The sequence below is a fragment of the Zootoca vivipara genome, chromosome 3, assembly GCF_965207765.1.
Source record: "Zootoca vivipara chromosome 3, rZooViv2.hap1.1, whole genome shotgun sequence".
Taxonomy (NCBI): domain Eukaryota; kingdom Metazoa; phylum Chordata; class Lepidosauria; order Squamata; family Lacertidae; genus Zootoca; species Zootoca vivipara.
Genome location: NC_142586.1, coordinates 77,088,427 through 77,113,034, shown reverse-complemented (window position 1 = coordinate 77,113,034; position 24,608 = coordinate 77,088,427). Strand labels below are relative to the sequence as shown.

The window sequence follows — 24,608 nt, the reverse complement described above, 5'->3', positions numbered from 1 at the left end:
TCATCCATGGAATTCCCATTGAATTAGAAACATGCTAGTAGCCTTGCATGTGTCTGTAGCCAGAAACGTGTCTGAACCAGACAGCCTGACCCAAGAAAGAAACAAACAGGAAGAAAAATGCAAGATCCACCTACCTGATTCTTAGTACAAATTCCACGTGCTATTTCATATTGAATAGAGTTATTTTTCTTTAGCAAGTGTGACCTAAAGATTGTAACTTCTGAGGACAACCCCACATTTTCCAGAAAGACAATCTGGGTCCAAAAGGTCATATTTGTTCCCATATCCAGATAGTAAGTCGCTGCTTCCATATTGTGCTGAAATGATATATACGGACAGACCTCTCCTAAAGAATTTGTGGCACTAAGTACTTCAGTTTTCAGTGGATAAGCCTCGAAATATACATGAGTACCATTGCTTATGAGCAAATAGAAGTCACCATGAGCATTCACATATATGGCAAAGTTTTTGGCTTCAGTTTCCCAATCATTGAGCCTTAAAACATCTTTCATATTAAATTTTAAGAAAAACATGGCATTGTTTCTCATTTTGATCACAGTGTTTCCAGCACTGCCTATAAAAAGGGGAAAAACAGATAGAGCTTAGTATAACATCTGGTTTATGTATATAATTATATTACTGTTATCAATAAAACTACAATTCTTTCTTATCTTTTCAGTAATACTGGTTGATTGTTTTAACCAAACGTTTGTCCTTAGTACAAATTTGCCTTGCATTGTGGCAAAACTTATCTATAGAAAATGTATGCTTGTGATTCCAAAACATTATTTATTTCTTAAAATTATTTGTATAGTGTCTTTCATTTCCAAGGTGATTTCTGGGAGACATTGTTTTAAATTAAAATTGGGAACACACATTATTCTTCCTTTCAAAAGGCCACATTTTCTTCTCTCATATCCAACAACAATGTACAAACATCCTGTTCAGCTGCAGGATGACCAATTAATGCTACTTGCTGGCAGCCACCCTCCCAGCATGCAGGCAAACCAGGGTTCAGGGATGAATGTGAGTCTCCTGTAACTGAGCTATATTGCAGCCTCTGCCAGAGAAACCTGGGGTATTGTTATTCCCTTACTTAGGATAATGTCACTACATACATCTGGTAGCTAAAATTTGCAAGGCACAAATCGCCACACCTTTTATTTATTTCAGGTATACAAGCTCCTGAAAACATACTAGTGACCCTGGCAGAATTTTGGAAAGAATTGAGGTACACAGTCCAGAAGTTGGTATATGAAGTTAAGTTAGCTAGGATCACTCCTCCTGTATGAAGCGCTAGGTGGGGAGAGATCTTGGAATGTATGTCAACACTAAGATGATATACTATATGTTAATTACGTGCATGCAGATGTGTAATTGATTACAGTGGTACCTCGGGTTACAGACACCTCCGGTTACAGACTCCGGTAACCTGAAAGTAGTACCTCGGGTTGAGAACTTTACCTCAGGAAAACAGAAATTGTGCGGCGGCAGCAGCAGCAGCAGCAGCAGCAGCAGCAGCAGGAGGCCCTATTAGTTAAAGTGGTACCTCAGGTTAAGAACAGTTTCAGGTTAAGAACAGACTTCCGGAACGAATTAAGTTCTTAACCCGAGGTACCACTGTAGTATGTTCTTTCTCTCAAGTTTGAACTGCCCTCAACTAATGTTTGTGATACTTTCTTATAATTTAACAGTTATACTATCTTATTATGAAGGTGGGGGTACACATCAGTATGTGTACCCTGACAAAAGAGAAAGGTATTAACTGTGCCTTGTGTGACAGAAGATCAATCGTACATTTTGGATAACCCTGAGTGTCATCTAGTCCAACCCCCTGCAATGCAAGAATCTCAACTAACAAATCTGCTGACAGATATTCATCCAACCTCTGCTTTAAAACTTCCAATAAAGGAGAGTCCACCACCTTCCAAGGGACAGCTCTTACTGTCAGAAAGTTCTTTCTGATATTTAGTTGGAATCTCCCTTCTTGTAACTTGAATCCATTGGTTCAGGTCCTACCATCAAGAGCAGGAGTACACAAACTTGCCCCATACATGTAAAAGCCACACAGCCTTTTTCACATTATGAGAACTCAAAGATACATTCAGGGCCGGTTCTAAGGCAGGGCTGGGTGGTGGAGGGCGCCGGGCCGCCAGGGGGGCGGCGTACGGCTGCGCCCGCCAGACAGCTGCAGTGGTAAACGGGGCGGGGCGCCGGAGCGATCTTCGCACCACAGCGATCTTCGCCTGATATGCTTAAGATGGCCCTGGATACATTCCAGCCACGTGAAAGCACTTGAGGAGCTTGCATCCCTTCCAGTTCTACAATTCTATGATTCTATGACTCATCACCAGAAGCATGAGCTGCAGAGCTCTCACAGCAAGAAGCTGAAACTTGAGAAGCCAGAATGCGCTTTTTGGAGATAGGTTGTAGCAACAGCAGCTAAAGAGAAGCTTTGCAATGATGAGCAAGCTAAGACCTTCCTCTTGGACCAGAGAGGAAGAACTAAACCTCATTGCTTGTTTACAATGTGTTATTTTCTTGTCTTGTAACATTTATCTTATTGTAACTAGTATTTAAGACTGTTCTACAGTAAAACTTTGAAACTCATTCTTGAAGTGGAGAAAATCCAGTTCTACATGAGATAAAGATCAGGAATTCTGCTGAACAACTCTAACTCCAAGTTGCAAGGGTGCTTTGAGCAGGGTTTGGATGCAGCAGTTGAGTATCCACCCCAACACAGCTTTTTACTACCACCACCACTACTACTACTATTATTATGATGCCAGGCAGATTAGTGGCAGTTGTGGCTTCCACCCACCCGGTGAACCACTGGTGAACAGATGGAGGTATACTGCCTTAAGCTCCCCTCCTTTGAGGGCCCCCCAATGCCACTGTATTCAGAATCTTGTTTACAGCTTTAATAGCCATAATCTCTGATACATAACAGGAACACATTACGGGGAGAGCCCCAGTGGTCTGCCACTGATATGTATAGTAAATTTAATGGATTTTATTAAGCTTTTCCAAGCCATTATTGGCTTAATTCATATAACTGTTCACACATTAGAACTTTGTTTACAATGGACTCAAAAAGTAGCAACCTGAAAATTATAGTATCAGCCCCTAGGGATTGAACAGGATGTATCCAACTGCCATAGCTGTGTCATCCTCCTTGGAAGCTTTTTAATATAAAAACACCTGCATATCTAGTGACATACAGTACCCCCTCCCCATTTACACGTGTTCAATTCACACAACTGTGCATACGTGTGGCCCTGGAAACCCAGATATGTGTGTGGGGGGGAGACCTGATGAGCCACAGCAAAGCCCCACTGAGCCTCTGACTCATGAGGAGACCCTTGCCAGAGCCTGAAGGGGACACCCTCTTTGGGCTTCGGGGAGGGTCTCCTCATGAGCCGGAGGTGCAGTGGGACTTTGCTGAGGCTCCCGGCTAACAGCTGTAATGCAGGAAAGCGCCTGCTGCTAGTGTGCATTCCCACGCATCAGCTGTTAGCTGGAAAGCCTAGCTGTGCTTTGGGGCAGCAGGGCTTGGTTGACCAGCTCAACTGACGTGCAGGAAAGAAGCTTCCTCGTGCATCAGCTGTGCAAGACCCACTGTCTCTTTGGCTCCCGGGAGCTGGAGGGGCAGCAGGTCTTCATTGACAGGCTCAGCAGACGTGGGGACACTTATTCCCTGCGAGTCAGAGGGGCTTTGCTGAGTTGACAGGCCACTCTCAATTTTATGCAATTTCACAGACATGTGCAGGGGTTCAGAACATAACCCGTGTAAATGGGGAGTCACCTGTAGTACTTTCAAACACTATGCATTTATGGCTTAGGTTACAAACTATAATTGCCAAAATCAACTACAATAACTACAATTTCCATTAGTAATTTATCTTAAAATATACTATACTTAACCAATAACAACTTGATGAATAACTGTTCCTAATGCTCTTGCTGATAATTCCGCGCCTGTATCAGCTTCTTTAATATATCCGGTGACTTTGCTTCCTTTGTAAGAATAAAAAATCTTGTCACTGTACCACAGCAGCATAGATGATGACGCTGCAAACACAGCTTTCATGTGCATAGGGTCACTTGTAGGAGCTGGGAGGGAAAAATCTCTCAAGAACCAGTGGGGGTCGTCTTCATTATATCCTACCACATATAATTGTGTGGAGGTCTTGCATCCAGTACAAGCCAGTAAGACTGAAATTTCAGAAGGGATTGAATCATAGCAAGCAGTTATTACAGCTAAATTAACGTGGTCTTCGAATCCTATTACACTCCTTAAGACATCTACTTCCATGATTAGAATAAACATATCAGTTATTTTTCTTGATGGGTACAGGAGGAATATTTCTCTTTGTGTCCACAGGAGTGCATCACTTAAATTTGATTCCTGCACCGTGGGCGTCGGATGAGATAGAGAGAGAAGCGGTGGGAGAGATAATTAATAAAATTCAGACACTGTAGGTATTTCTTAAATTTATCATAAACAATATCAATACATTCACTGAAAAGTACCATATTTTTTCCAGCTATAAGACGCCCCCATGTACAAGGCCCCCTCCTATTTTTGGGGACTCAATTTTAAGCAAATGAGGGGAGATGGCCCAAAGTTGTTGAGCTTCTCTCCCCACGCAGCTGCGGGCAGGAAATGCTTCCTAGATTGTTTCCTGCATGCAGTGGCATCGGGGGAAGTTGTGCTCCTGCCGGCCAGCCAGTTGGCAGGGGCGCAACTTCCCCCAATGGCGCTGTACCTGGGAAAGGATCTAGGAAGTGTTTCCCGCACGCAGCGGCATTGGGGGAAGTTGCGCTCCTGCCAACCAACTGCCTGGGAGCACGTAGCTTCTCCCCCCACACGCAGCTGCGGGCAGGAAACACCCCCTAGATTGTTTCCCACTCGCTGCGGCATCGAGGGAAGTTGCAGTCCTGCCAACCGGCTGGCTGGCAGGTGCGCCGCTTCTTCACCCCATGCCACTATCCGTGTTTTGGACAACCCCCGTTTTTTTACACGGTTTTTGAGTCAAGAAATCTCATCTAATACACAGAAAAATACGGTAAAAACAGTTTGAAATGTAACAGACTTGCACTTAAACACTCAGCTGGTAGCAGATGAGTGCATGGAGTTGCATGCAGATGAGAGTCAGCCCCAATATAAATAGTATTCCCCCCCCCAAAAAAAACCCTGTTATTTGCCATATTAGGAAAAATGTGTGCCTATACACGTGCATTTTTCCTATTTGCCAAAATGTAAGGAAATCTGACCTGATCACAGATCTCCGTTTGCTCCTTTGAGGCATTCTCATCTATATCAACATATCTGCCCAAAGGGGGCTCCTCTTTGACTCTTAACTGTAGGCATTATCAGTGGATTTTTAAAATTGACTCAAGTGGGAGCAGAATTAGTACTTAATAGGATTATAAAATAATGTCCTTTTAAGGGTTTTTAAACATGACATTGTTCAGAAGTTCTTCCTATTTATTACAGATATCTAACAATAACAGTTTTGCGGGCTCAGCAGGGAAACCAATTAAACTGATAAGGTGGATGAAATGCCACATGTTCAAAGGAAGATTTCATGCTTAAAGGAAGATTTCATGCTCAAAGGGATATTTCATATTTCAGAACAATTTTCCTCAGGAGCACTATACAAATAATGTTCCTATGTTCACAGGAAATGGGATATTAAACAATCTACAAAATGAGGTTAAGTTGGTGGGGAGTTCCAGGTGCAGTTCCAAAAAGTAGTGGATCCTTTCCCAATAAAAGGAAATCATGAAATAAGATCCCAGAAAATATGGATTGGGGAATTTTAAAGACTAACAAGTTTATTATTACATAAGCTTTCATAGACCACATAAAACATCTTGAGCATATGTAGTTTCAGAACTCTCAGAAAAACACAATATTTTGCAACCTTCACAAACAAAAAGAAAATACTCTGAAAAAGTGCAGTTTCAAATTTAGATACACTTCTCATTGCTTTTGCTCACTTTCTAACTTGGGTCAGGCACCAATTCCCAGCCCAGCCTACCTTGGGAAAGGTGAAAGAGTCTGTATTGGATCATCAGGGGATGGATTTTTTCCACCTGCCTTTCACCTTGCAGCCCTAGGAGCCTTCAGAAGGGAACTGCTGCCAGAACAATAGAAGCAGCCAGGCTTAGAAAAATTGATTAGAAGGATGCCTGCACATTTTATTTTATAACTTTCCATCCAGTAGGTCTAGAGGCCTACATTTTAAAAAGAAAATTATAGCTTGGAATTTGGGGCTCCTTGCAGGCACAAGCACTAGTGCCATCATACAATTATAAATTTGGCCATGGCAATTTATTTCCTCCCTTTACTGTGAATACACATTTAGGATTTTTTCCTTCTCCGTTCCTTTTATACTTGTTTTGAGATTTTCTATTATGCAACAACCCATTTCTTTGGCTCTATGTACTTTTATACTAGTAGGGATTTAGAATCCTCCTTTCACTTTATTCTACTAGCCTTAAACACTGCACCTGTTAAAAATTCTTCTGGATATTGTTTTTTTGGCAGTACCTGACTACAATTGGTAATTGGTTCTACATTATAGAAAAGTTGCATTTTGGATGCTTCTTGCATCACTATAAGAGTGGTGTGTGTGCTTAATGAGAATGGCTATTTGTAGGGAAGTAGGGTGATGCTGCACAAACTTGGCAAGTGGTACGCATATAAAAATCCCATAATGAAGAGTTTGCTCAAAAATCCTGAAGGAGAGGAAACCTTTTGAAACTGCAGGGAAAACCTTGCACATAAACTGTCCAAGTCATTTCCCTAAAGCTGTTTGGCCTGTCTCAGCTATGTGCCTCAGCTCTTGGTCAGGAGGAGGAAGGTCATACTTGAGTGGCTTCAACGGACTGCTGCCATTGGGCTCCTGGTCACATTATTCCCCTTTTCTTGACATTCATTAAGTTCAGTTGCTGCTGAATGCTATTTTGTGGCTGCTAGCCTACTAACCAGACAGAGTGAGTCTGAGAACTGACGGAAAGCCCTTCCCCTTGCAGCCAGTGCTTTCTGAGTGTGCTACCTGTCAACCAAGAGGAAATGCTTTACTACCACATCCCGGAAGCACCGGGCAGCAACAGGCCACAATGTCTTTTAAGTGGTATGAGTAAAAAATAAGTCCATATGAACCCTCTAAAATATAAAATATTTTGAGTAACTCACTTGAACTGGATAGTCCCTTAGACACCAGGTTCTTGCTTCTATCCCAAGAATTCCGCTCTCTGGAAGTTTATGTTGTCTTCCAGCTCTGAATATCTCGTCATTGTTTATAATATAAATAGAATCGTCTATTAAAAATATCATGTGTTCCTCTGTTATGGCTATATCATTTACTTTCTGAGCTACAGCCGGATCTAATACAGTGGAGGGAAACTTGATTCCTTTTGAATTTCTGAACTCATCATGTGTTAGGAAAGCTCCATAATCTGTCATCACAACTACTGTAGTTGGATGACATGCAGACCATGTTATCATGAGCTCACTACCAGCTGGAGTCGAGATAGAGACATCATGTATGTCAACTGGAGGAATTTCTGATTTTGCAACAATAAAAGGAGTACGGGAAACAAAACAACCCTGAAAAGTAACTGGTTTTCCCCTGACTTCTCCAATGATGTAATCTGAAATGCTAGGCACGTCAATCTCCCAGTATCTAAAAATAGAAAAAAGCATCATATGATTACACACTGTCCTGTAGGCAACAACAAGCTCTTTAGAAATACTGAAAACAGTCTCAGCAAGCTCAAAACTAGGAATGAAAGAACTGTCAATTTTAGTTCTTTCAGATTCTCATTTTTCCAGTCTTAGGTTCTCCATATTTCTGCAGCAATTTGTGAATTTTCTTTTTCAAAATCATCATGAAAATTCATGGCATTTTAATGTTAATTTCTCCTACTAAACATGTTTTTGTGTGCAGTTTTGACTAATACACACATTGTTGCAATTTATCCTAATGCCATGCATTTTTGTATGTCATTTTCATAACTATATTCATTTTTATGTCCACTTTCCCCTAATATATGCATTTTTGTAAACACTGTTTTGTTGGAGATCTGCATACCAAATTTCAAATTCTGTACAGTAAGTGTGAATTTTGAAGGGTGACTGGTTTCAGTACACATATTGCTTTGGAAAGCATGAATTTGATCAATTTAGCTTCAGGTAAGAACTGTGTTGAATCCTCTCCCAGCCCTTTACAAAATGAAAAAACGATATCACTGGAAAGGCAAGAGCCAAAATGGAGAGGCAAAAGCTACAATACAAAACAGAATAAAGATGAGGCTGCAGCAATTAAACTCTGCGGTTGTAACCAGATCAGAATTAAAGAAGGCATTTGTTGCACATTTGGGAAGATTCAAGAGTTGAATCAAAGGGGGATATATGGATGTGAGGGCCACAGATCAAGAAACAGCAACAGAGCAAAAAATTTTTAAAAAATGAAGCAGACACGGAAACACTATTTTAAAACTTCCAAAGAGCACCTCAATATATGAAAACAAACTTGATATTAAAAAACCATTTTAACTATTTTAATTTGCATCCCAGAGGTTCTATGATAAGAAGCAGAGCAAAACTTAATTTACAATTACATTTGATTTTATTAAGATCTGTTTTTGGAGACACTCCAATGTATAATGTTATGAAACCTATCATAGCAGCATGGCAGGACTAGATATATGATTTAAAGAGCAAGTGCTGTTTGCCGGAGACATCTATACTGGATCAGTTTAGATTATTGCAGTCTGAGGGTGTGGACAAATTGCTTGAAGAAGTGTGGCTGGCCACCTGTCTCCTTGATCCTTGTCCATCTTGGAATACTAGCCGTAGCGGGTTGGGTCTGTAGGATTGGTAACCATTCCAGTCCGCCTTCAGGCCATGTTATGGCACTGAAACTGAAACTGTCTTGGTCACCTTTATTGATGACATTTATGGGGAGAGAGATGGGAGTAGTACTACAACCCTACTCATTCTACTTGATTTCTTGGTGACTTTTGATTATGTTGACCACAGAATCCTTCTGAGGCATATCCCAGAGGTGGGGATTGGGGACACTGTATTTCAGCAGTTCAATGCCTAAATCCAGGGCTGTAGTATCCCATAGGGTTTCATCTTATCCCCCACACTATTTAAGATGTATAAGAAGCCTCTACAAGCTGTCACCAGGAGATCTGGAATGAAGAGTCACCAGTATGCAGATGACACCCAGCTTTTTTTCTCTGTTCCATCTGAATCAGGAGAGGCAGCTGAGGTGCTGGACCAGTGCTTGGAAGCCGTGATGGGTTGGTTGCAAATGGTCCAAAAAACTGAAGCTGAATCCTGAAAAGACAGAGGAGTTATGTGTCCCAGGTTCTCATGTCTGGGAGGTGGGGAGGCAGCCTGTCCTGGATGCAGTTACAGTCCACTAGAACAAGCAAGTTCACAGTTTGGGGGTGTTCCTGGATTCAGCACTGTCACCTCAGGTGGCTTTGATGGCCAGGAGTGCTTTTTTTCAGCTTCGGCGGGTTCACCAGCTATGCCTTCACCACTGTACTCCATGCTCTGGTAACTTCCAGACTGGATTGTTGCAATGTGCTCTACATGGGGATGCCCTTGAAGGCAACTTGGAAACTTCAATCAGTCCAAAATGTAGCAGTCAGATTACTAGCTGAGTTTCATTTAGATATCATATAACCCCCGTTTTAAAACAGCTGCACTGATTGCCAGTTCATTTGTGGGCCCAGTTGGTGTCTGAGTTTGATTCCTAACCTTCCCTCCCTGATCTGTTTCCCTTGTGTGTCACATTCTTTTAGATTGTAAGCCTGTGGGTAGGCTTTAATTGATTGTGAGTAGGCCCATGAAGAGCTTGTCTGAGGCCCAGGGTGTTGAGTCCTCAATTGGCTGGGAGCCCCAGGGTGTTTTTGGCATGACAAGATGTGCCCCCAGGCAAGCTTAGTCCTCTGAGGCTTGGGTCAAGTGTACTAGGCTGGGCCCCCACTTCCAGCGCCGTCTTAAGCGCCCCTGTCGCCATGGTGCGCCGGATCTCTCCGGCGCCCTTCTGCCCCATTTCCCAACGCGGTGGGCGGGCAGGCACAGCACAATCTCTCCGGCGCCCTTCCGCCCCATTTCCCAACGCGGTGGGCGGGTGGGCGCGGCGCTGCTGCGCGGCGGGCGGGCGGGCAGGCACAGCACAATCTCTCCGGCGCCCTCCCGCCCCATTTCCCAGCGCGGTGGGCAGGTGGGCGCCGTGCGCAGCGGACCGGCGCCATGGTGCCCTGCGCCACTGGGGGTCTACGTAGAGCCGGGCCTGCCCACTTCCACAGGCATGTGAGTCATTCAGGGAACCTTTTTAGCTGAAGAGTGCGGCACAAATGTGGCAAATAAATAAATAAATAAATAAATAAAGTCCCACACCATAAGAGGTGTCATATAATTGTGGGTGGCTCATACAGGGTTTATACCTGGCCTGAGCTGTGCTTATTGATAATTAGGCTCATCTCAAGAACAGTCTACCTGGCTGTGAAGGCATGGCTGCTGTCTGAATGGGATTGGAAATGGCGCCTAGGAAACCTCTCCGTAGCACACCCTCCTTTTTACTGTTACGCCAGGAGTATCAGCAGTGCATGTGAGTTCTGCCCACCAAGCTGCTTGTTGGTGGAAGCTGGATTTCTCTCACCTTGGCTTCCCCTTCTTTGGGGGACTGGGAGGTTGTGCTAAATTCTCACCTTCCTCCAGCCTGGTGGAGGCAGAGTTTGGATTGCAATTTATGCAATTTTAACATATATCTCTTTGAAATTTTTTTTGAAGGTGCTTATAAGATTAAGACCATTATCAAGGCTCTAGGCATGTTTTGCTTCCTGGAACTTGATGGGAATGTGCATGAGGCCCAAATATTTGTTCTACAGAAATGCAGGTAATGCTTAGCTTGATAACTAAGATCAGGATAAACTTGCTTTTAGGGGTGCAATCAGGAGAAGAAAAAGTTGTTATTTGATCCTCTTCCACATCATCACTCAAGTGACTTTTCCTCATGTTAAGAATGCATATGAATTACAATATACATTCTCATTAGGAGGTGCATCAGATATGCCTATATGGATTTCCCTTGCTATACTGGGCCACATATACCTCTGGGTTAGATTACCAAGTTCTATGTGAGGCTGCTTTAAGTGTATAAATCCAATCCTGGCCTGATTGCACTGACTCCCAATTAGTTTCCTAATTCACAGTGCTACTTTTGACCTAAAAATCCTTAAATGGCTGAGGACTGCAATACCTTAAGGACTGCCTCTCCCCATATAAACTGACCTGGACCCTGCAACCATCATTTGAGGCCCTTCTTCATGTGCTTTCTCCATGAGAGGTCCGCAGAGTAACATGAGAGTGGGGCTTTTCTGTAGTGGGTCCCCGTTTGTGCAATGCTCCCCCAAAGGAGGCTTGACTGGTGTCTTCATTACTTATCTTTAGATGCCAGGCAAAAACATTCCTCTTCTACCAGGCCTTTAGCTAATTAAACAATCTATGGCCTTTACCTCTACCTTTTATGGTCTTTCAATAGTGTGTGTGTGTGTTGGGGGTTATTGTTTTTGCTTGTTACTATGCTAGGTATTTTTGTGTTTTTATATTGTAAACCACCCTGTGATCCTCAGATGAACAGCAGTATAGAAATTTAAGAAATAAATACATATTATACCCACAATATACTAAAATCAGCAGTCTTCTGTGTACAGTAAGATTATATACAATTTTTTAAAAATAAAAGACAACTAAAGGCTTCCGCCAAGATGGCAAACTAAGGAGAGCACCCTCAGACTCTCTCCCAGATCACCTGATGAACCCCAGGACCCAAGGGTGCAAAACGGGAGAAGGCGGATCTAACCCTTGAAGGAAGGGAAAAGGAGAGAGGCAAGAAGAGGGACTACAAAGCACAGAAGAGGCTCAGCCGCACACTGGCCCAGAACTAGCCCTGTGAAAAGGGTAGGAGATACCCCCCCCCTCATTCTGTGTCTCACCCCACCCATTTGAGAAATAAATAAATAAATAAATAAATAAATAAATAAATAAATGGTGGTGCCTAAGAAAGAGACCTTAACTGACCCCGTCCCCAAAGTGGATCTCCGGAAGGATGATGCTCTCACAGCAACCCACAGTGCGGATCTGAGGACGTGAACTTCCCCAAACTTATACTGCCTATAACATTAGTGTCTCACATCAAATATAACTGATTTGTTGAAAAAATGCTATGAACTGAGACACTGTATGTACTTTTGTAATTCAAGAAAATATTTAATTATTATTATTTTTAAAAAGACAAATTCAGAAAAATGCAAATGAGCAATACCCTCCATCTGTATATTGTTCTTCATAGTGTCCGTTGTGTTCACTGATGTGAAGCAACTTAACTGAAGGTGCTTGTCCCAAATTCAAGAACTGTCTGGTAAGTGTCTTAGAATGCTGTTTAGAAAATGGAATTAGTTGCATATTTTCAAAATCTGCTTAGATATATTTAAAGTCTTATCTGTTTTCATTTCTAAAATGCTATCTTTGAAATAGATATTTCCCAGGACCAAGCTCAAACCTGAAATATTAATTTTTTTAAAAAATACTGATATTGACATTCCCTTCAGATAATTCTACATGTCAACAATCAATTGATTGGGTTGGAAGAGACTAATATAGCTATCTTGGACCAGAGGAAATTTTAGCTTCAGTGATGTGAATCAATGGCCTGCTAGTGAAAGCAATTAGTGACCTTAATACTTTAATAAACTGGGCAAACAAATTACACTGAAAGTTGCTTTAAATAGAAGGTGTGATTATTTATTTATCTAAAATATTTTTATACCATCCTTTGGCAGAGCTTCCAGGACAGTTTATGAAAAAATGAAAAAATACAACTAATACATAAACAACATATTTTAAAGTTTCATTAATACAATTATATACTGGTGCAATTATTTAGTTGAATATATAGCCCTTTGTTTCCATAGGACTATGGACATTTCCTTACTTCCCATTTCAAGTTAGCTTATGAAGGGAGGATAACATACGTACTTCTGGTGGTACTTTCGCAGTATGGCTCTTTTCTTTACTATCAGCATTTTCTGGGTCAAAAATCCATACAACCAGAGTCTGGCAAATAAAAAATGATAAACGTTGCAAATTTCGATGAATTTGAACGATATTGTTTCTTCCTGTGAATTATAGGCCATTTTGTGTTACAGAACTATATTAACCATGTATGTAAGCTGACTATTTAAAAGCAAATTAATAGTCGCTGTTTTAAAGTTTTAAGTTTTAAAAGAATTAAGGTAAATTTGATTTTCCTGTAACAAAGAAATCCAAGTGCAAAAGTACTGAGAGTGCATTTCATGGCTGAAAACAGGTGCAAAGAGTAACTGAGATAACATTATGTTTTTAAGAAAAAGACATCAGATAATTCTGTGGTTTAGTGAAGTCACAGAAAACAGGACATAGTGATGAAAATCTCCATTAAAACAATATATTGCCATTTTGAGTATGGAGCCATAATTTATCCAATAGATTTTCTAGTTTTAGCATAAAAAATTAATAAAGCTAGGAAATTAATCTTCATAGGTGGAAAGGTGAGACGGTATGCAAGAAGGGCTCATCCTTTTCTAGAAGGAGCAGCATGGCGCAGTTTGCAAAGGGCTGTTTGCAAACAGGAGGGAAAAGGCATGCACAGCCACACAAAGCAGACCCTTTTGGAAGGATCAGTTGCATGCAGGATGTCTGCAGCCAATCATTCAAAAAGGCACATTTTTTCTTCCCTCCTGATATGGTGACGTGGGAAGAATAAACAGCTGTCTTTTCAATGGGCTTTCAGATAGACCATCCCTGCCACATTTGAGCCTCCAGAGAGGACTGTCTGAAAGCTCTTTGCATACAGCAAAAGTTTTTCAAACAGTGCTGGAAGTCCCAAAAATTGGGACTTCGAAGTTAAAGATTCAAAATGTTACGTGATTCAGTCATGGCAGAAGTGTGCACTGAATTGCCACCTAGCCAAAAGATAATAGAATAATTCACTAGATCAACATTACTGGGATAAATGCATTATCTTTCTAATGCATTCATATCACCGATTTATCTATAAAGAAATCCATTAATTGTCACTATACATATATTCCAAACTCCAGTTCAATCCTAGATGCTTGTTTCTAAAAAACAAATTCCTTTAAAACAGGTGGTTAACCTTTCACCCTCCAGATATTGCTAAACTACAGCTCCCATCATCTCTGAACATTGACCATGTTGGATAGAGATGGTGAAAGCTGCAATTCACCAATATCAGGAGAATCACAGGGTAGCCCTCCCCGCATTAAAACAAATGGGTCTTGTTTCCCAAGAGTTTGATTCTAAATTTCTGAGAAGTAGTAAAATCTCCTAGCTAGATGTGGGGATGTGCTGCTGATGATTGCAAAGCACCACTAACTGGTACTGGGCATACAACAGAACTGATGGTTATGCAATTTTGCAAACATATTTGAGATTGGGGCATGTATTTAGAATCACAACATAAAGCAATAAGACACATACATATCTCAGAGTTCTTACCACACCATTGCTATCTATTGATGATCTACAAAGTAAAAAAATCGAATATTAAGTTTAGTGAGCATAAAAACACTTCAAAAACTGGTCAAAACAAAGATCATTTAGGAATGCTTATAGCAGACTTCCGGTTTGCCTGCGGAGCGGAATGGTGGCATGGAGCGGATCGTCTGTTTAAGGGATGACAGCTACCAGGCTATTTGGACGTCAGAGGTGCGTGCCAAGGTTAGACACCCCCCTTAAAAAGCCCCACAGAAGAGTGGGGTCTCGATGGGACCAGCTGAGTGAGAGGAAAACTCACCACGCTCATAGAGCCTCGTCGCTGCATTGGCAAGTGGGGTGGGGTGGGGTGGGGGGGGAGAGAAGCAGCTTGAGTTCACTCATGGCTATATCAAAGTCCAAAAGCTGAAGCCACGATCTGTCACCTGAAGTAGCAGACCTTCCAAGACAAGGCATTTATTGCCAAATTCTCTGACTGTTTAATTAATTAATTAGGACCCCCAAAAATAATTTGGCGAAGACGGAATCTAAAAAGGAAGTCAACTTCTGTTTTCTGAAGGACAGATTCTGCAGCACAGATTTGTGAATGGAATTAAAGAGCACTTGGAAATACATCAGTCTTTTGTTACTTTTAAAACTGCATCTAGCTAAATATTAACAGACCCTCTCTCTATTGGATACAAAGAGTTGGATCTTGAACTGTTGCCCCTTTGAGCTCAAAGTGAAGCCTTTAGGAAAGGAGTGAAGCTTTTTATGAATGAAGAGGCTGTTTTTATGAATGGAGGTGGTCTAATTGATTGGGGGGGGGGAATAAAATAAAATAAGAAAAACCCTGGATTTTTGCAAGTCCTACTGAAGCTTGGCAGGAGAACACCTTGCCATAACTGGGAGTAATCTCAGGGAGGTAAAGTGCCTGGAAGAGCGGGAGTAGGAACAGAAAATTGAACTTTGGAAGAGCCGGGCCATATATTGGAACTACAATTGTTGAAAATATCACATATTGGATTACAAATATTACTTGGATTATAAATACCATTTGGATTATAATTGTCTTCTTTTGTTTGGAAACTTTTTGATTACAAGCTACATCTAAAATATTTAAAATACAGGAACAGAACTGGAGAACTGGAAAATATTCTAAGGAAATAGAAAGTTGGAATGCCTAAGGACAAAACCACTATTAAGAGAAGTCTTTAATAAATGTGGTAATTTACCAAGGCTCTCAAAAACTCTATTTTGCAACTTTTTTATTTTACTTGATTATAGCATTGCCTGTTTATTTAAACAGCTAAAAAAAAGCCTGATTGCTGATATTTTGAATTGTTAGGTATTTTTGGATATTGCTTATATATATATATATATATATATATATATATATATATATATATATATATATATGGACTGCCTTAGGGATAGGTTTCTTGAAAAAGTGCTGTATATATTTTTAGAGCTGTATACATTTGAAGAACTGCTGGGGATAAAAAGCAGTAACGACAGGGCTTAGAGTGGAAATTTCCACATACAAGCCCAAGAGTGAAATAGAGATAAGACCGAATACTGACCTTGAGCTAGAAGTGTTTTGAAGTAATTGTTTTGAGAACAGACATGTCAGAAAAACTTAAACAAGAGTTAGCAAAGCAGAAAGCTGCTGAAAAGAGGAGAGCATCAGCACAGGAGGATACAGAAAAAGCAGCAAAACCAGATATTTCAGAACTTATGGCCTTGCATTTTGCAGAATTTAGAAAAGGAATGGAGGAATCAATGAATAAACAATTTATGGAAGTGAGGTTGGACATAGAGAATAGCAAGGTTTTATCACAGATATTTGACAAACTGGATGAAAAGGTAAATGCTTTGGAAGTGAAAGTTGCAAAACTGGAAAAAACAGCAGAGAAGGTTGAAGGTATGAGGGTGGCTCAGGCTTTGGTTGGGGCAACAGGAGGCCTGACGGAGAGACAAAATGAATTGGAAGAACAGAATTTACTTTTACAACTAAAGTTGAATGCAAACACGGTTCGAATGAATGAAGTTTTAAAATCAGGTGAAGTCCCAGAAACATGGAAAGAAGCCTATATAGCTTTGATACCAAAACAAGATTCAGATGCAATATTGGCAAAAAAATTATATGCCTATATCATTATTAAACAATTATTATAAACTGTTTGCATTTGTTTTGGCAAACAGATTGATTTTTTTAAAAAAAAGATCATATTCATTATGATCAATTTGGATTCCTTCCAGGTAGACAAATTAAAGATAATATTAGAACTGTATTATATATCAAAGAATACCTGGAAGTAAGAAATGAGAAGAAAGCAGCGTTGATGTTTATAGATGCTGTGGCGGCGGCAGTAAAACGCGTACACGTACAGTCAATTAAAAGTTAGTTTTATTCCAGAAAAACATGCCACTTGTCTGGAGCTCCCTGCCCCCGTGACTTATGGCTACCCTGATGATGACTCAACAAAATCCTCAGTGTTGTTCCTCTTCCTATGGAAACAACACGTGAAAACAAATCTCTTCCGTCGCTTCTGTGATGTCAATTTCCCCTTTTCTTGTACCCCTCCTCTCCTGCGTTCTTGCAGGTTTGGAAACTGGCCTGGACAAGCTATTGTCTGATAAGTCCTGTGTTTCTCTGGGCTGTGAACTCCCCCCTGGACTTTCCTTTGCTCTTCCCATAACAAACCTCCCTTTGTCCCCTGGGCTGCTGTCAAAGTCTGGCAGCTGCTGTTGCTCGCTTGCTGGCTCCAGCCTGACAGATGCAGAGAAAGCATTTGATAATGTTTCATGGGACTTCATGAAGGTGATGGAGGAAATGGGAATTGGAACAAACTTTAGCAGGGGGACACAGGCTGTCTACTCAGAACAGAATGCAAAAATAATCGTAACTCAGGTGATAACAAACAAAAGTAGTATCAAAAGGGAACAAGACAAGGATGTCCGTTGTCACCACTGTTATTCTTTCTGGTACTGGAAGTATTGGCAAGAAGAGTAAGAGAAGATAAGAAATAATAGGAATAAGAGTAAAGAAAAGTGAACATAGGTTGAAAGCCTTTGCAGATGATTTGGTAATTACTGTAGAAGAGCCAAAAAATTCTCTCCCAAAAGTAATGCATATAATACAAGAGCTTCGACAAGTATCAGGATTTAAATTAAATAAAAGCAAGACCAAGCTGTTATTAAAAAAACCTTAAAGAACCTGAAAGGAAAGAAATAACAGAAATGATAGGGATAGAAGTACATAAAAAGGTAAAGTATTTGGGTATATGGTTAACAGCAAAAAATATAAATATTTATAAAGATAATTACGAAAAAAATTGGTATGAAGTCAAAAGAAATTTGGAAATATGGAATAGGATGAATCTCTCCTTATTGGGAAGAATTACAGCAATAAAAATGAATATACTTCCAAGGATGTTATTGTTTTTTCCAGACAATTCCAATAATAACAGGGAATGCATGCTTCAAAGAATGCCAAAGAAAGATTTCAAGATTTATCTGGAATGGGAAAAGGTGAAGGATAAAAAACAAGATAGTATAGATGTGAAAGAAAGATGCGGATTCTCACTTCCAGATTTAAAATTGTATTATGAAGTTGCATCCCTAACATGGATCCGGAATTGGATCAAGTTAGATAAAGAGGAAGTAACAGATCTGGAAGGACATGACAAAAGGTTTGGATGGCATGCTTATCTATGGTATGGAAAAGCAAAAATACTTAAAGGATTTCAGAACTATATAACAAGGAAATCATTGTTTAAAGTATGGGAAAAAGATAAAGAACTATTAGAAGCTAAGACACCTTGGTGGTTATCACCTATTGAGGCACTATCACTTAAAATCTTGGAAAGAAAGGGAGAATGGCCAACATATAGAGAGTTATTGGTAGAACAAGAAGGAAAATTAAAATTCAAAGAATATGTAGAAATAAAAAAAAAATATTCAAAGCTGGTTGCACCATAGACAGCTAAAAGATATATTTAAAGAAGACAATAAGAGAGGTTTTTCATATACAGTCGCCAAATTCCAAAAGGAGGTGATAGAAGAAAATTCTAAGTTATTTTTAAAAAGGCATATAACATCCTTTTGGAATGGAAACTAAAGATGAAGAAGTAAAGTTGGTAATGATAAAAGGGGCACAAGATATAGGTCACAATATATAGTTTGAAGATTGGATAAAACTATGGAAAGTAAATCTGAAATTATGGACTGTATATTGTTGAAAGAAAATTATATAAAGATGATGTATATAGATGGTATGTATCACTGGTTAAATTAGTAAAAATTTATAAAAATGAACAGAAGGAGTGTTGGAGGTGTAAGGCTGAAGGTGTGGTGTGATTGTAAAAATGTAAAAAATATGCTGGGAAATGATATACAATGAACGGAAAAAAAAGTTCAAAATAACATTTGTTAAGCAACCAGAAGCCTTCCTGTTGGGTATTTTAGGTCAGGATCTGCCAAAAGAGAAGAGGACACTATTTATGTATGCTACTACGGTGGCAAGAATTTTGATAGCACAAAACTGGAAGACGGGAGAAATTCAAACAAATGAACAATGGCAAGAAAAACTGATGAATTATGCAGAACTGGCAAAACTGACGGATAGACTGCGAGAAAAGGACAACAGTGACTTTGAAAAAGAGTGGGAACCGTTTATATTATATTTACAGAAACAAAAAAAGAATATTGACTCGATGGTAGGATTTAAATAAACATTCACACCATTATTGATAGAGAACAATTAATGTGATGAAGGAATGATATAGTGGACTGTAAGAAACAGCAGTATATAATAAGGAGGACAACAAATCAGAAATGGAAGCTGAGGGAAGTCCAAAGGAAGGGAGGGGATGATGATGTGTAATATGTATGTTATTGATATGTGATGTCTGTAATGGTAGAAAAGAAAATCAATAAAAATTTATTTTTTTAAAAAGGAATGAACGTTGTTAATTCAACTTAATACATCTGCTTAATACATCTCCATTATTGATACACATATACATTATCATGTTAAGGTGTATAATGAGGAAATGTTCTCAAAGGAAAAATGCAACTGTAAGCGATTGAATATATTATGTTGAAAAGTATGTTTAATCTTACCTTGCGAAGGAAGTATACACATACCACAAGAAACAATTTAAATCAGCATTTATAGTCAAGTAGCGTTCCCTATCCTGAAATGTCTAAAAGGGAAAGGAAAGGAAGTTAGATATTTCATTCTGTTGCAAATAAAATAATCTTGCTTTAGAGTATAAGGAGTTTGAAATCCACTGGTATTGGTAATCTTGCATTTCACATACTGTAGCATGTTACAATTCTGTTTTGTCTACAAATTTTATCTAATTAAGTCACTCATAGTCAGAGAAGATCCACAGAAATCAATGGACTTAAGATAGAAACATACAAAGCTGCATGTCAGACCACTAACTAAGTAGCTAAGTACTGTACTGTCTACATAAATGGTGTTTATGTAAATAGCGTTTCCGTGTGCTCTGGCTTCCATCATGGTGTTCCGTTGCGCCAGAAGCTGTTTAGCCATGGTGGCCAAATGACCCGGAAAGCTATCTGCAGACAAATGCCGGCTCCCTTGGCCTGAAGCGAGATGAGCACCGCACCCCATAGTTGTCTTTCACTGGACTTAACCGTCCAGGGGTCCTTTACCTTCACTGTCTACTATAACTGGCAGCAGCTCTCCAGTGTTTCAGGCAGGAATCTTTCCAGACCTGGCAATACAGAGGACTGAACCTGAAAGCAAAGTATATGCTTGACCTGCTGAGCTATGGCCCATTCCCAACTCTGATCACTGGGTCAACTTATAGTATGACTTGGTCAATTATTTATTTATTAAATTTGTACACAATCCCAAGAAGGATACAACTGCCTTTTTTGCCTGTCCTCCAATAATACTTTTGTCTTATGTCCTATTTTGTTATCTACATTTCTTTTTCTCTTTACAGAGAATGACAATTTTCGGCCCCGGAAGGGGGTGGAACAGGCTTATGTGCAAACGGGGAGTTGCTTGTACTACATCAGAAGATGCAAGGAGAAGGGTCAATGTATGACCGTTGAGGACTATACCCTTAAGGTAACAGAACATGTGGTCTGGTATCTGTTCTGCCATCAAATCTCATAATGTGTTCTAATGCTGTCAAGTCGCTGTACAAGCTTAATCAAAATTTCCCCCTCTCTAAGATGAAGAACCACCAGTGATCGATCTTTCTATCTGAATAACAAAGCAATTAATGGATTAAGTCAGTTCCAAATGGAAGAGTGCAATACTTGAGTGGTATATGCAAGTGGTATATGCCAAGAACATTTAGAGGTACATATCTAAGACATGGTAGGAGGAAAATATCCTTAAATAAGAGACATGGGGGAATGATCAATGGTCTTCAATGTCTGTATACTAATGCACAGAGCATGGGAAATAAACAAGATGAACTTGAGCTCTTGGTACAGCAAACTAAATACGACATAATAGGCATCACTGAAACCTGGTGGGATGAGTCTCGTGATTGGAATGTAGTAATAGAGGGATACAAAATTAAGGGAGAGAAAAATAACAGTGATCTCATTGTGGGAGTTTACTATAGATCCCCAAGCCAAACTGAGGACACAGATGATGCTTTCCTGGAACTGATGGCCAAGCATTCAAAAGGAAGTGAGATAGTAGTAATGGGGGATTTCAACTATCCTGATATTTGTTGGATGTCAAACTCAGCCAAGAGCATAAGGTCGAACAGATTCCTCACTGGCCTTGCAGACAATTTCATTGTCCAGAAAGTGGGAGAAGCAACTAGAGGATCAACCATTTTAGATCTGGTCCTAACCAATAGTGATGACCTGGTTAGTGGGGTAGAAGTGGCAGGATCATTAGGTGGGAGTGACCATGCTCTTCTGGAGTTTATTATACAGCGGAAAGGAGCAACCAAGCATACTAAGACTCAAATTCTAGACTTTAAGAAAGCCGACTTAGGGAAACGCTGGGTGAAATCCCATGAACAGTAATACTAAAAGGGAAGGGAGTTCATCATGGTTGGGAGTTTGTTAAAAGGGATATATTAAAAGCACAACTTCAGGCAATACCAATGAGATGGAAACATGGAAGGTGCCTAAAAAACCAGGGTGGCTATCTAAAGAACTTTTAACTGAGTTAAGATTTAAAAGAGATAGGTACCAAAAATGGAAAAAGGGAGAAATCACCAGAGAGGAATTGAAACAAATAGCCAGCACGTGTAGAGACAAAGTCAGCAAAGCTAAAGCACAGAATGAACTCAGGCTTGCTGGAAAGATTAAAAGCAACAAAAAGGGCTTTTATGGGTATTTCCGTAGCAAAAGGAAGAACAAGGAAACAGTGGGGTCACTTAGAGGAGAAGATGGTGAAATGCGAACAGGGGACAGAGAAAGGGAGAACTCCTCAATGCCTTCTTTGCCTCAGTCTTCTCCAAAAAAGAAAACAATGCCCGACCTGAAGAATATGGAGCAGATGATTCAGCAAGGGAAACACAGCCCAGAATAAGTAAGGAGGTAATATAAGAATACTTGGCTAATTTAGATGTATTCAAGTCTCCAGGGCCAGATGAACTACATCCAAGAGTATTAAAAGAACTGGCAGAGGTGATTTCAGAACCACTGGCAATAATCTTTGAGAATTCCTGGAGAACAGGCGAAGTCCCAGCAGACTGGAGGAGGGTGAATGTTGTCCCTATTTTCAAAAAGGGGAAAAGAGAGGACCCAAACAATTACCTCCCAGCCAGCCTGACATCAATACCAGGAAAGATTCTAGAGCAGATAACGGTCTCTGAGCACCTAGAAAGAAACGCTGTGATCACTAAAAGTCAGCATGGGTTTCTGAAAAATAAGTCATGTCAGACTAATCTGATCTCATTTTTTGACAGAATTACAAGCCTGGTAGATTAAGGGAATGCTGTGGATATAGCCTATCTTGATTTCAGCAAGGCCTTTGACAAGGTGCCCCATGATATTCTTGTAAAGAAGCTGGTAAAATACAGGATGGGTGACACCTGGCTTGAGAGTAGTACATGTGAAAAGGATCTAGGAGTCCTGGTAGACCACAAACTTGACATGAGTCAACACTGTGTTGCAGAAGCTAAAAAAGCCAATGCAATTCTGGGCTGTATCAATAGGAATATAGCATCTAGATCAGGCTTCCCCAAACTTCGGCCCTGCAGATGTTTTGGACTACAATTCCCATCATCCCTGACCACTGGTCCTCTTAGCTAGGGATCATGGGAGTTGTATGCCTAAACATCTGGAGGGCCGCAGTTTGGGGGTGCCTGATCTAGATCAAGGGAAGTAATAGTACCACTGTATTCTGCTCTGGTCAGACCTCACCTGGAGTACTGTGTCCAGTTTTGGGCACCACAGTTCAAGAAGGATACTGACAAGCTGGAACGTGTCCAGAAGAGGGCAACCAAAATGGTCAAAGGCCTGGAAACAATGCCTTATGAGGAACGGCTTAGGGAGCTGGGTATGTTTAGCCTGGAGAAAAGAAGGTTAAGGGGTGATATGATAGCCATGTTCAAATATATAAAAGGATGTCATATGTCATATAGAGGAGGGTGAAAGGCTGTTTTCTGTTGCTCCAGAGCAGCGGACACGGAGCAATGGATTCAAACTTCAAGAAAGAAGCTTTCACCTAAACATTAGGAAGAACTTCCTGACAGTAAGAGCTGTTCGACAGTGGAATTTGCTGCCAAGGAGTGGGGTGGAGTCTCCTTCTTTGGATGTCTTTAAGTGGAGGCTTGGCAGCCATATGTCAAGAATGCTTTGATGGTGTTTCCTGCTTGGCAGGGGGTTGGACTGGATGGCCCTTGTGGTCTCTTCCAACTCTATGAATCTATGATTCTACACCAACTAAGAATGTGTTATCCCTTTGGTTGATAGTTTCCTTCGATGGTCTTGAGTATTTCTTAAGTTGTCCTATTATTTTATTTTTGCCTTTTTTACTGTAATTCAAATCTCAGATGTTTAAGATGAGTAGAAAACATTTAAATACATTAAAAAAACCTTTTCAGTATCCAGAATATACTCTCTTTACGTGCTTGCTCAAAAGTTCCAACTTATGTTTGAATGAGATGGAAGTAAATTGTTGGTTCTGGGTCACGATCACTTTTTGAAGGTACATATTAAAAGTGGATTATACATAAAAAGTCTTTAAAAAGCCTAAGGGAATGTGTGCACACGCACATGCATATATATAACATATATATACGCCACCACTCAATTCACCCTACCACTTGAGCAAGAAAAACTTACAAGAACTGTAGGTTAATTTTGAATAGGGAGCTACTACTAGCTAACTCAATCACTATAGAGCAAGTTTTCAGCCTGTTTTCCACTTCCTCACCCCACCCCACCCAAATCATGTAGTATGACAGTGTAGTCTGGCCCATAGGATGAGCCCTGAGTTGTTAAATATATATAATCAACCCCCAGTTTCCAAATTAAATTTTACTCAGATTACAGCTGGAAATATAAATTATGAAGGAGAAAACAGATTGGTAGCATAAAAAAGAAACAGAACACATTACTATCTACGGTAATATTCCAATTCTACAGCAATTTACCTACAGCAATTTACAGCCCACTGAATTTGGCAGACTTACATCTGAGCAGACATGTAGAGGATTGTCTAACATAGGCTACTTACAGCATAATCTTAAAAAGGATTCTCAAACTTTTTTTGTAGAAAGGAATGATCACACATGATGTTCAACAGATGATATGATTTCCTAAGAAATACTGGTAATCCCCATGTTTAACTTGTGGAATCAGGGGAGAGGATTGATGGGAAGAAGGATTTTCAAATTAGGTATAGCCATGTAGCCTTAAGCACACCTCTAGGGGAAGAGTATTGACCCTTGGCACATGGCATGTTAAACATGTAGGCAAAAGAACATTGGTGGAAATGGCAGGAAGATACAGTAGAAGTAAAAGGTGAGGACAGAGAGAGATTTCCAAGATACTCCTAGTTGACAGAAGTACT

At 40.1% G+C, this 24,608-nt stretch overlaps 1 protein-coding gene across 1 annotated transcript in view; it reads right to left on the bottom strand.

Annotated features, from left to right (window-relative positions):
* CATSPERE (catsper channel auxiliary subunit epsilon) overlaps positions 1 to 24,608 on the bottom strand; it is a 62,955-nt gene that overhangs the window by 32,293 nt on the left and 6,054 nt on the right. Inside the window, exons 5-11 of the mRNA XM_088666489.1 lie at positions 19,700 to 19,782; positions 14,579 to 14,621; positions 13,076 to 13,153; positions 12,363 to 12,475; positions 7,208 to 7,697; positions 3,925 to 4,408; positions 135 to 574 (exon numbers count right to left, since the gene is read on the bottom strand). Of these exons, the coding sequence (XP_088522615.1) occupies positions 135 to 574; positions 3,925 to 4,408; positions 7,208 to 7,697; positions 12,363 to 12,475; positions 13,076 to 13,153; positions 14,579 to 14,621; positions 19,700 to 19,782 (1,731 nt within the window). The remainder of the gene's footprint in view (positions 1 to 134; positions 575 to 3,924; positions 4,409 to 7,207; positions 7,698 to 12,362; positions 12,476 to 13,075; positions 13,154 to 14,578; positions 14,622 to 19,699; positions 19,783 to 24,608) is intronic.